At 33.9% G+C, this 14,179-nt stretch overlaps 1 protein-coding gene across 1 annotated transcript in view; it reads right to left on the bottom strand.

Annotated features, from left to right (window-relative positions):
- ttyh2l (tweety homolog 2, like) overlaps nt 1-14,179 on the bottom strand; it is a 103,044-nt gene that overhangs the window by 78,311 nt on the left and 10,554 nt on the right. The window contains 1 exon segment of the mRNA NM_213256.1: nt 6,866-7,038. Coding sequence (NP_998421.1) covers nt 6,866-7,038 — 173 coding nt within the window.

Genomic DNA, 14,179 nt, shown 5'->3' with positions numbered 1-14,179 from the left:
AACCAAATGCCTTAAAAGCAACAGGTTGTCAACTTAAAAATAAAGTAAATTAAGCACATAACTTAAAACTTAAGCTGACAACTTAATTTACATAAATTCTACAACCAAAAGCAGAATCTAAGAAAGGTCTAGTCCTTTAAGTGCAAAGATGGGCAGAGGATTTTCAGTTTGCCAACACAATTTGAGAAGATTGTTTAAAAACAATGCTACTCAAAGAAAGATAGAAAGACATTTGGATATTTCACCTTCAACAATGCATAATGTAATTAAAAGATACAATAAATCTGGAGGAATTTCAATGTGTAAAAGACCAGGGTGCAAGTCTAAGCTAAACTACTGTGATATCCGATCCCTCAGGTGGCACTGCATCAACACTCATCATTCATCTATGAGCGATATCACCACATGGGCTTAGGACTACTTTGGCAAACCTTTGTCAAGTACCATAATTTGTAGTTACATCCACAAATGCTAGTCAAAACTGGATTATGCGAAAAGAAAGCCCAATGTTAAAAGTGTCCAGTCATTTTCTGTAGGCTCGGAAGCATCTAGGATGGACTATCACACATTGACAACATGTACTTTGGTCAAATAAATCAGTATTTCAGGTATTTTTTTTGGAAGAAATGGACACTGTGTGCTGTGGACCAAAGAAGAAAATATTCATCCAGATTCTTACCAGCAACAAGTCCAAAAGCCAGGATCTGTCAGGGTATAGGGTTGTGTCAGTGCCCTTGGCAAATGTAACTTGCACTTCTGTTATGGCACCATTAATGCTGAAAAGTGCATAGAGATTTTGGAGCACAAAATTCTGCTTTCTTTTCCAGAGAGACCTATGCATATTTCAACAAAACAATGAAAAACCACATGCAGCACACATTACAAAGTACTGGCTGCGGAAGAAGAGGATATAAATACTTGACTGGCCTGCCTGCAAACCCGAGCTGTCTCCAATAGAGAATGTGTAACGCAATCTCATGCCAATTCATAACTTTTTTATTAAGTGGCTAATTTGTATGAATTCGTATGATCTAATTAGTACAATTTACTCGTCATCACCCAATGACGGTTGGGGTTAGGGGTGGGGTTGGGTGCCACGTTTTCTTTTTAAAATTGTACATTTTCATACAACTGAACTCGTACAAATTTGTACGAATTAGCCACTAAACTGACAAAATGTAAAATACTTATGTTTCCTTGTGAGATCAGTACTGTTGCCAACCTTAAGACTATACCTGAAAGACTTCATCTTTTTTGTGTCTTCAATAACTAAAAGTTGTTTAAGTGTAACAAAAAGGAATGGCAACATTACAAAGTGGTAAATGTTTTAAGATGTTCAAGAACCAACATTGTAATATGTGTTAATTTTGAAAAGAAACAATACAAATCATGAGGAACACATTAATTGATGTTACATTGTCTTCAATTGAATACAAGTCAAAGTAAATTTGGAAATCACTTTATTTCTTTTTTAATTGCTTTTTCCACACTTTCCCAAATTTTTTTCTGATTTGGGGTTGAGTCATGTTTTACAGTGTCCTGTGCAATATGATAATAAATACTGTATTGACAAAATAAAAGTTTATTATTTATATCGTGGTGAGTTTGTACCAAACAAAATACATTGTTTATGGCAATATTTCATTGATCATTTGCATAACCAATCTGGATGCAGGAAGAAATATGAATAACAGAATGGTGGATCAAGTTGCAAGCTTCAAAGTACAAGTTTACATTTTGTACATTATTGATTGTTTTATGTTGAACCTGCAATGATTATTTAAAAAAAGTGTTTTATATTTCTATAACATATTAATTTATATATCTACATTCTTAATCAAATATTTGCCCAGAGATTCTGCCAAAACTGAAATAGTCATCCATGAATGAGTACATATTTTAGCATATACTTGAAAATGTCAAAAAATAAATAGTCCTTTCCATGTGGTCAGTATAAACATGTGGTCAATATGAACTGAATATATTGTGATATACAGCTGAAGTCGAAATTACTAGCCCCCTTTGAATATTTTTTTTTTCTATTTTTAAATATTTTCCAAATTATGTTTAACAGTGCAAGGACTATTTCACATTATGTCTGATTATATATTTTATTTCTATTGGAGAAAGTCATATTTGTTTTATTTTGGCTAGAAACAAAGCAGTTATAATTAAAAAAAAAAAAAAAAAACATTTTAAGGTCAAAACTATTAGCCCCTTTAAGTTATATTCTGTCCATAGTCTACAGAACAAACCATCTTTATTCAATAACTTGTATAACTACCCAAACATGCCTGGTTGACTTAATTAACCTAGTTAAGCTTTAAAATGTCACTTTAAGCTGAATAGAAGCGTCTTAAAAATATATATTATAAAATATTATGTACTGCCATCATGGCAAAAAAAAAAAAAATCAGTTATTAGAAATGAGTAATTAAAACTATTATGTTTAAAAATGTGTTAAAAAAATATTTTGTCCGCTAAACAGAAAATGCTGAAAAAATTTAGCAGGGGGTCTATTAATTCAGGGGGCTGATAATTCATGAGAACATGCAAACTCCACACAGAAACGCCAACTGAGCCGAGCTCGAACTACCTACTGTGCCACTGCTTCGCCCCGATTTGCCGTATCACCTTGCTCTTTTTTTTTTTTTTTTTTTTTTTCAAATTTAGATGACGCTCTAACTGATCCAAACACTAAACGTTTAGGGCCCTATCATACACCCGTGGCGCGTGGCGCAGTAGTCTTTTGGTAGTTTCAGCTTGGCGCAAAAGTCGTTTTGAGGCGTTGGGCTACGCTGTTTAAATAGCAAATGCATTAGCGCTCATTTTTGCGCCCATAGGCGTTATGGTCTAAAAAGGAAGGCGTTCTGAGGCAGACCGCTGGCGCGTTGCTATTTTGAGAATCTATAATAGATTTATGATTAGACCAAAACAAACCCGGTCTAAACACCGGCGCAGAGTTGCGCCTCGCTTACGCACTGCTTAATACGCACAAGAGAGCAATAGGCAAATATCTTTACATATGAAAAAATGTCAATATATTAAGGATATATATAGGATATAATAAGAATAGATATAGAATATAAATATAAAGGATTAAAATACTACAAAACATTATTTTCTAGCCTACAAAAATATGAAAAACCACTGCTTTTAGGTTTTCTTCATCTTGGGAGGCTTTTTCAGTTCATTCATAACAATTTGCTTTTGTATAATGTTATTATTATTAGCAGTATTATTTATTATATCCATATTTATGTTTGTTTTATTAAAAACAACCTTAGATTTGCCCACCTGTCAGGTTTTAGACCATATGGGGCACAGCATGTGTTTTAGGATATAACTCAGGTTTTTGAGCACATTTTGCTATTATTATTCATTTATTTGTTTGCTGGAAATTAGAACTGAATTTAGAAATAGTTTGGAAACGAATATTTGCGCTTAACAAACAAAATTATTTATTTATAAACTAATTGATGTCTGTGCGTAAAGGTTTCCCTATCCAAGAGCGAAAGTGAAAGTGATCCATTATCTCTCATTTTCACGCAGTAGATGCTCTGTTTAACAGTTTTCTGTTAAAAAAAAAAAACTGTTAACTGTTTGCTTGTGAAATGCTAATTTTTTTCCACTTAGACTTACTTTGCGTCCTGTAAATAGCGAATGCGCTCTTGGCGCAACGCAGCTGACTCTTAAAGGGAATGGGAGATGAGATTCTAATTGGTTTATTCTCAAAACACACCTATAACTCATTAAGAAAATAAACTCAACCCTTTTAGACCATGCGCCGCAGTGCAAGGCAGATTCCCCGTCCTTAAATTAGCAAAAACGCATCCTGACACGCCCTAAAAGCGTTTGCGCCCTGCGTTTTGCGGTCTGCGCATGGACCGTCAAAATAGAGCCCTAAACCATGAGTTCTATTCTCATGAATGAACTCTCATATAAAACCCTTTTGATAAAGAGTTATACAAATAAAGGTAATGCAAGTGAATGTGATTTGATATCTTTGGTTCAGTTGTCTAAAATAAGTAAAAACAATGTGATTCAAATGAGATGAAATGTGTGCCATGATTAAATTATGTTCCAACAATGAAGGTATTGTTTTTGTTTTATAAATGCATGTGTGTATGTTTGGATCACATTGACCGTTGACAAAATGACACAAACTGTGAGGAGACCCATGATTTAATAGTTTACAAAGTTAAAAACAGTATTATGCCCTGTTATTCATAATTTAATTTACGCACAATTTGTTATATCATTATAAAGATAAACATGTTTAATTGAACACTATAAATGAGAAGGACTTCTCTCCTCCTCAATCTCCAGGTCTGAATGCAGACAAAGTGGATAGCAGTGCAGCAGGTCTCCTGCCCTATCTATTGACAAACATAGGCGAACAAAACGATATAGGCAATGTGTCTGAATGGTAACAAACTCAACTGATAAAAGACAAAGTCCGCCATTTTCCAATTCTCGTAAAGCTCTCCTGACAAAAATACTTTCTGCAAATCACTAGCTTTGCTGCATCGGCACTGGCAGCATTGTGCAAAAAAACATGCATTAAACCCCATGGATCAAGGATACAAACACATACAACCCTACATAAATAGCTAAATACTGCATGCCATGCGCGGACGCAGTCTCACAGTAAAGCATTTGCAGTCATGAATAATTAAAAAAGCAGGGTCTTCTCATAGTATAAGAAAACTCTGTTATAAATAATAATGAGAAACTGACATGTCATCTGGACAGGCAGATCGGTGCTACGTCACCGATTTTGATCCCACCCCAAAAAATAATTTTATACCCGGACAATAAAATTACCTGACAAAATCTCAAAAGTATCCAGTTTTTCTCACAATTAAAGCTGACAGGGGCAAATGTTGTCTTGACTGATGCTCAACACACACAAAGTCTGTACTCACAAAAAAAGTACTCAAGGGTTTCTGGAACCGTTACCTTCTGTTTTTGGCCCTAAAAGCAGTTTCAGAGTGAGAAAAGCTGTTTCCTGAAATTCACAATGGCACATTGTGCAAACTCCCCCAGACCACTTTGTTTTTACTTGAAACTTGTTAAATCAAAAAGTTTAGAATAGTCTGTACTTTAAGGGCTAATACTGCCAACGATACATTGCCTATTTGATGTGAATTTAATTAGAACTACAAGCAGGGATAAAAGTGTTAAATTACAGACATGGGGATGAGCAGGACCAACAGTCAAGGCTTAGATAAAGATCTTTGAATGACTGTTGAACAATATCTAACCTCATGGACAATATTTACACATTACAAAATTTTGTTTTTCGTGTTATATTCCATGTTAAAAAGCAATGAGAAGATTTATAAAGAAGTGTTTAGACATTAACTTCTAAATGCATAAATATGCAAAGATCTGAGGAGTCTTCTATGTATGTAAGACTTGTGAATCGCAGATTAACCTACTGCATTAATCTCATCCGAAAGGTCATTAAATATGAATGAACTGTGCGTGATGTGGTGAGAAGATTGACAGAGCATGTAACTAAGCAACATAACGATCCATTAATGAGGAAGTATCCACCAAGCAATTTTATGTTTAATTGAGGTCTAAACATAGACGGCTTGGCTAAAACAAGGCTAATTTTGAGCTGTCAAGCATCTATACTGTACATCTAATGGCAGGTCAAAACAAGACTAGTCATGAAATACAGACAAAAGACAAAATACAGATTTCACTTGTGTAGTCATTCATTCATGTGTACTTGATGGCTAGTCTAGTTTTGGTTATTTGTAGACGTCTATAAGATTTTTACTGACAGCCCAAATTTAGCCTTGTTTTAGTCAAGCGGTCTATGTCTATTAGACATCTATTAGACTTCTTTTAAACACACAAAATGTTTGCTGGGTAGTTTAGTTTATTTGTTTACAGGCGCAATACAATCAATATTACTGTAAAATGTGGCTAGGATGGCAACCTGAACAAAATAATTGTCGCCTATCCATGTTTTAGGATTGACAAACAATAACTTAACTTCTGGTTATTCGTTTGGTATCAGAAGTGGGTTAGAAGAAAGGCAAAGATCTCTAGATTGTGCCTATTTTATTTGTTCGTTCATTAATTTTCTTTTCAGTTTAGTCCCTTTATTAATTTGGGGTCGCCACCACAGCATAATGAAGGCTCGAACCAGCAACCTTCTTGCTGTGAGGTGACAGCACTACCTACTGCGCCATCACGTCAACCTCCGCTTATTTTACCAAAATAAAATATGATCATGTCTTGATGTTTGATTATTTAATTAGGACTGTAAGGTCTGACCTTGCTTCAACAAAAGTCTTGTCACTTAACAAAAATAATGTACAGTATAGAATATAAAGTCATGGTGCAGTGGGAAAAGAATTAATTTTGTGTATGACTCCCATGAGCTTGGAGGACTGCATCCATACATCTCTGCAATGACTCAAATGGCAAAAAAAAGCATTCTCGCAGAACTACCAGAGTTCACCAAGATTCTTTGGATTCATCCTTAATGCCTCCTCTTCCATCTTACCCCATTCTTGCTCAATAATGTTCATGTTTGGTGACTGGGCTAGCTAATCCTGGAGCTCCTTGGCCTTCTTTGCTTTCAGGGACTTTGATGTGGAGGCAGAAGTATAAGAAGGTGCGCTATCTGGCTGAAAAATATGTCCTCTTCTGTAGTTCGTAATGTATGGGGCAGCACAAACGTTTTAATATATATATATATATATATATATATATATATATATATATATTATTAGGACACAGTGTTACACTAAACATAGCTCTGATCTATAAATAAAACAATCCCCTCTGTGAGGTGTGAACAAACATCCTGTCTGGTGTAAAACAAAGTAAAATTGCTCACCATATGACCAGGCCAGTGATCACAGCTGCCCACGTGACGCAGCAGGTGTCAGGTCTCTTGACTTCCTCATCCTCTTCCCTCTGACAGCAGCACAGGCAGGTCAGATAAACAGACAGAAGCAGGAGACACAAACCCAGAGCCACCGCAGAAACACAGGCCAGGAAGACCAGAGACTGCAGATCGGCAAAAAAAAAAAAAACAAATAAATAAATATATATGATTTTCTTACTCTAGCCATGATGCAGTACAAGGAGCTCAAAATGGACTCGAAATAGCATTTTTAAAAGGCTTAGTTTACAAAATTTTTTTGAATTAGGTTATTGATTACTTTTTAATTCAATTCTGAGACCTCCATTTGTCTTCAAAATACAAATTAAGATTTTTATTTTTATTATTATTAATATTATATTTTTTTTATTTTATCTTTCTTAATTGACAACAAGGTTCTCGATTCATTCAAAGTCCATAATAATATCTATCTAAAAGCACCTACAAAACTGTCCATAAGCCTTAGGGCTGCACAATATATAGTTTCAGCATCGATATTGCAATGTGATTATTCGCAATAGTCACATCTTGGGCAAACACAATGTTGAGTCTGGACTTTAATTTATAATTTCGCATGTGCTTTTGGAGACCTGTGACCATGTGAGGGTTTTAAGAGCATTCATGCCTCAGAAACTGGACAATTTTTAACTTTGACAAATTAATAACAATTTAATCGTTTATAAAACGAAGATTGTGCAGTATTATTTTTCATTAGATTTTTCAATTTCTGTATACCTAAATACAGTTTGACTAATCAGAAAACAATCAACTGCTGTTTATTTAATTGGTATCATTTTTTCTTAATTGAATTTATCTACACTTGTAGATTGTTTCTTTTTTTTTTTTTACTGTTCTTCCCGTCAGAATCATCAGAAATCAATTCATCTAAATTAATCTAGTGAAATTGTATTCATATTGCAACATATATATCTGTGAATAAAAAATAATGCAATGTTAGATTTTTCTACTTCTGTGGTTTAAATGGAATATTATCAAGCTATGAGAATACATTTGTGGGCATTTAAAACTGAAATAATACAGTATTTTTAACAGTTTCCTTAGAGTCAGTATATTGCACTTGTTCACAACCACTGTGCACTGATGTTAGACATTTGCCAAATATTAAATAATTGAATACATTGTGATAATAAACATAGCGAATATAGATGTTGTGGGCACTTCAAAATATTGTAAATTATTATTTGTTATTTAATCTTTTAGTGTGGTTTCAAGAATCTTCACATTGCAGTGGTGTTCACAATGGTGGCAAATGCTTAGTATATATTGTATTTTTTTTAATTGTATATATATATATATATATTGATCGATACTAATAACCAATATCTATTTACATTTGGAGGCAGATAGCTGATATATTAGCAGATATATATATACATATACATATATATATATATATTTAACACTTTTTAACATTTTTAACAAAAATAAACAAATATTTTTTTTGTTTGTGCCATCCACTATTCAGCTGTGCGGGTGAATGATTTGTTTTCAGTGGAAAACAAGGACTGTAATTGTTGTATCACAAACCTCTGCCATATATTTGCTATTTTTTTTTTTTTATATGTCATAATTTTGAGGATTATGTCTTGAGCATCTGTTTTTTTTCCTTTTAAATGAGGTTTAAATGAGGGATTGTTTAATAAGCAACCCATGCCTGGAAAATACTCCTTTAGATTTAAAAGAAAATACCTTAATATTAAAAATAAAATATACATTTGATTCTATCAATGTCATAGATGTCAGCAAGTCTTTATTGATTTTGACATACAGTAAGATTAAAAAAAACATTAAAATTAAGATTTCAAGTCACATGTGACTGCTTTGGAAATTAATACATGTCGCAGACGTCACGGTATAACTGATCATCAATGAACGTGCAGTCATGCACATTTGTTAACAACAAAAAGTCAAAATTTTATCAAGATAAAAATCGCATGATCTGACATAGTGACTTTCATACCCACCAATAAAAAATATGTGATCTGATGGGGGCTTAAATGATGTATAAATCAGAACCAGCATGATTCTGAAGATGAAATAAAGAGTCTCAGGGGATTAGAACTACATGAGGGTGAGTAAATAATCATATTATTTTTAATCTGGGTGAACAAACCCTCTAATCATGTAACTTTTATATTAAAGTTTAAGAAACTTGTAGTATTTCAAGTGTGTAGTGTTTCTTACAAATGGCATGAAACACTGGTGTAGCATCAATAATACAGGATTTTTAGTTATTTGCATATCTGTGTAACATTAGTGGGTGTGCGTATGGCTACAGTTCCATAACACTACGCTCAATTATTTCAGTTATTTTAGAGCAAAAAAAAAAAAAAAAACTGGATAAGATATTAAGAAATTAAAAACATAAGTTTTAAAGAAAGGAACCTGACATTTGTCTGAAACAGAACATTGAAACAATGTCTTGGTAACTAGGGTTTTCAATAGCCATATTAAGTAAAGTAATTTACTCAATGATTCACTCAATGGTCCATTGAATTGTTGAAAAGAAAAGTGCACTGAGTCATTCAGCTACACATTGCATCACCATCCTCTAGTCTGCGTTATAATAACTCAATGGCCTGTCATTAATTATGTCATGTATAATATTGGAAAAGTTTGAACCAATTTTTAAGCTGACATTATAAAGAGTAAAAGCAGGCAAAGCATTTCTAAGGAGTCTAACAGCACTGAAACTCCATTTAAAAGGGCTGTTGACACAAATGCTTCACATTTACTTTGAATGAAATGATGTCAAGCGTTATTACAATGAAATGTGGTTCCACCGAGTAGCACTGGGTCAGCTGCTCATGGTGGAATTTGACAAACCTTTTCAATCAGATTGCTTTATGGCAATATACCAGTGCGAATGCTAGCCAATCCCATACAAGCAATAGCAGAGAATAGGGCTGCACGATTCTGGCAAAATTGTGAATCATATATATATATATATATATATATATATATATATATATATATATATATATATATATATATATATATATATATATATATATATATATATATATATATATATATATATATTATTATTATTATTATTATCATTATTATTATTTATTTATTTATTTTTTTTGCCTAAAATCAAGATCACGAACGGTCTACTGTTGCTTAAAATGCTAAATTTTGTATAGTCATTATGGTGGACTTGAACAGACTTTCAATATGTCCTGTTTGTTAACTCACAGTAAAATGATGACATCATAATATAACTATTCATATTTCTAAAGTTGATTTATTATGTTTCAGACATGTGCTTGTCATCTGCCATCAACAACATTATTAGACCATTTGTTTTCACTGGTAAAATTAGAATTTTGTCATTATTAAATTCCTTCTTGCATCATATTCAACATGATGCATTGGCTAGGGTAGTTATACAGACACAGTAAAATTGTATTTTCATGCACAACACTATGTGTTTACTATGAAAGAAAAAAAAAACTTATCTAATGCTTTTCGTAATTTTAACTGTAAAATGTGACATGATCATTTAAATGATGTGTGCACAGGTTTCACTTTCACTTCCAAGTGCAGCTCATGGCTGCTGTCACTGTGAAAAAAACGAGAGGGTGCTCGCTGCAGAGCCATTTGAGGAGAGCTGAGCTCCAGCGAGGGGGAGCATGAGCTGTCGCTCCTCCTCCTGTAAGCTGTTTTAATGCGTACACCAACCCCACCCCTAACCCTACCCCCAGTGACATCACTCGTAGAAGAAGTGCAAAAAAGGTGGAGCTCAAGCTTAAGCTCCCCCTCGCTGGAGCTCAGCTCTCCTCAAATGGCTCTGCAGCGAGCACCACTTGAAAAAGACACATACATGCAAATCAAACCTACTGCACTTTTAACACCATTTTAAGGTCAATAGAGGGCGAAGCTGTGGCGCAGTAGGTAGTGCTGTCGCCTCACAGCAAAAAGGTCACTGATTCGAACCTCGACTAAGTTGGCGTTTCTGCATGGAGTTTGCATGTTCTCCCAGCATTCGCGTGGGTTTTCTCCGGGTGCTCTGTTTCCCCCACAGTCCAAAGACATGCGGTAGAGGTGAATTGGGTAGGCTAAATTGTCCGTAGTGAGTGTGTGAATGTGGGTGTGGATGTTTCCCAGAGATGGGTTGCAGCTGGAAGGGCATCCGCTGCTTAAAAACTTGCTGGATAAATTGGCGGTTCATTCCACTGTGGCAACCCCAGATTAACAAAGGGACTAAGCCGACAAGAAAATGAAATGAAAGGTGTCAATAGCTATGTTTCCATCCACCTATTTTTATGCGCATTTTGCATATACGCATAAAAAAACTATTGATTTAAACACCATGATGCACATTAATTTTAAAAATGTCCATAAAAAACTTATGTGCATAACTGAGTAGAATAAACTTTATTCGATAAAAAAATATGTGCAAAAACTACGATGGAAACACTTCTACCGCACAAATTTCAGAATGCGCATTGAAAAAGGTCATGTGATGATGAAAATGTGTGTGAATGGATAAACCAGCAGGCTGAGCACACTGTAAACCATCTGAACTGTTGTTTTGGTCATTCTAAATGACTTACAGTTTAAATATTAGTGTTATTATATTATTACATGATCCATTATGATCCAGAATCAAGAGAGTCTGTGCTCTGCGTCTGACACCTTCACCAAATGACACGGCGTTCACTGCGTGTCAGGATTGCCTTCTGAGGTGCAAGTCATTTAATATATGAAGATAATACTCACGCAGCTTCTCTTACTGCAGCAAATTTCGTTTTTACAGTTGATATTTGGCGCCACTTATTTAGGAAGTGACGATTTTGTTCGCTTTGACTCGGATGAAAACGCTGCATTATTCGCACGTCTTTTATGCAATAATCCAGTTTTGTGCATAAAGTTCATTTACATTTATTAGGATGAAAACATAGCTAATGTTGCTGTGAAGACTTGTGTGACTGCCTTGCTTCTCTGCTGACCTTGAAAATATATTTGGCTGAAACGTAGAAAAGCTTAATTATGATCGTGTGTAGGGTCGAGTAGAGATTGTGATCTTTTTTCGATTAAACGTGCAGCCCTACCAGAGAATATTGGTCCATAATGACATTGAGTGAATGCTTTAGGCATGTAAACATGTACAATAAATAGTTTAAAAAATTATGTAAAACTTAAAATTATCAATACATTACATCTGAATCAGCGCATTCAGAAATAAATGTTTGTTTGCAAAACAAACTAAATCCCACTTGCCTTTGACAGCAGAAGCTGCTATATCCCAAGAACCATCAGAAGTTGTGAATCAAATCATATGTTTTCAATGCAGCAGCACGCTAATACACCTGCTTTTATCAGTTGAGCATTTTATTCCACGTTCGATTTTAAAAGATGAAGTTTGATGAACCGAATGAGCTTGTCCGACTGTTTGTGAATAGTATATGAAAACATCCCTTACCTCAAAACTCTCTGCATTATAAGAAAAATACTAATTCAATAAATTATTTTTTTTTAGTAATAAACAATGCACAGATATTGATGTTTCACAATGTGTTACACTACATTATTTAAATTTAAGAAGCTTAGTTTACAATGTTTGTAATGTTCACATTGCTCTACTTACATTAAATCCAAATCTCAAATATCATAAATGACAATAGACTGTTACGATTTATCAATGTCAATTTTAATGTTATTGATTAATGCACTTACTTGATAGATTGTATTCATTTATTCTCCTTCAGCTTAGTCCCTGGGCTAATAACTCTGACTTCAACTGTACAGTATATATAGGTAAAACTAAATAGAAACTAGAAAAGCTAATCGCTGGTGTCAGAATCTGTCAAAACAGAAAAGATTTGATGAAAAAAAGGGAGAATCAAAACTATGGAGCCGAGCAATTACCCTTGAGAAAATATGCACAAATTTGAAAAGCAGAGGTGTGTGCATTTCTGTGACCCATTGTGTTGATGTTTTGAACAGATTGTGGAAGCTGTGGGTGGACAAACTATATAAATGGTAGTTATGAGGGCGAGTTTGGGCCCCCATGTGCATCGCCATGGCAACTCACATGGGCTGAACATCATGTGATGAAAGTAAAGCACGAAAGCTCTGGAGTCTTGTGATCCAGGGCTACCAAAGGACAGTCAGATATAAACATATTAGATATATTATTAGGTTAAGAGAAGGCTGAAAAAGAAGGCAAAGATGAAGACCAGTCCGTGCTTTTTAACTTCAAAGTCAAAGGGCCGAAAGTAGTTATGACAGAGTGAGCAAAAAGAAAAAAAAAAGTCAACATTATACAATCATGACATGCTCTTGGGAAATTCTGGGCAAAATTGCTATAATCACTGAAGAGTGGTGTGTAATTATTTTTAACGCTTAAACTGGTACAGTCAAAACACCAAACTCTTGAGTTTTTCTTACAAGTGTAAAATCAGAATGACTCTGTTACAATAATGAAATGGTGCAAATCTTTTCTACAACTTTAATAGATCCCTAAAGGTGGTATTCATTACTGAAACTCATATTTCGTTCAGGAATTCCAATTATATTTTTATGCCAAAGTAGCAATGAAAAAGGTGAGCCATTTAAACTAACAAACATCCAATTATTGCAAATTACTACCTATGAATCTTCCTTCAAATTACATAAATCATTTGATCCAGGACCACTGAATGACGATTAACTTTAATTGATATTTCAGCATATGGCTCAAAGAGGAAACATCTCATTTTCAAAATGAGGTTATTTAAAACATAGAGCTCAAGCAAAATGTATATGCAGTTTAAGCTTTTAGGTTTTCCAAAGAATTTTATAGATACGATTAATCATCAAATAAATTAAAGCTTGTTCTGAGCTGCACATAATATTCATAAAAGTGATCATATTGAATGGCATTATACAGTATTTGCGCCAATTAATAAAATTCCAAACAAAGCCACAGCATGCGGAACATATGCTTCAGAACTTGTGGCTTTATTGCTTCGTTTTTAAAATAAATAATTTGTACAAAATGAATTATTTGAGATAATGATTTATTTAATTAACAAATTAAAATCGGCACTTGTCATAAACTAACTGTGGTTATACCATTACATCAACAAAATAAGTAAACCAGCCAGGAAAGGAACAAATTAAAATTAAACAAATAATCTAAGAAAGAGAGAGTTTATTGCCATGTCAGCTTCAATGGCTATTCCACGGCCAAAACAGAGATTAAATATATATATATATATATATATATATATATATATATATATATATATATTA

This window comes from Danio rerio, chromosome 3 (assembly GCF_049306965.1).
Source record: "Danio rerio strain Tuebingen ecotype United States chromosome 3, GRCz12tu, whole genome shotgun sequence".
Lineage (NCBI taxonomy): Eukaryota > Metazoa > Chordata > Actinopteri > Cypriniformes > Danionidae > Danio > Danio rerio.
The sequence above is the reverse complement of the archived record's forward strand: the minus strand, read 5'-3'. Positions and strand labels throughout refer to the sequence as shown.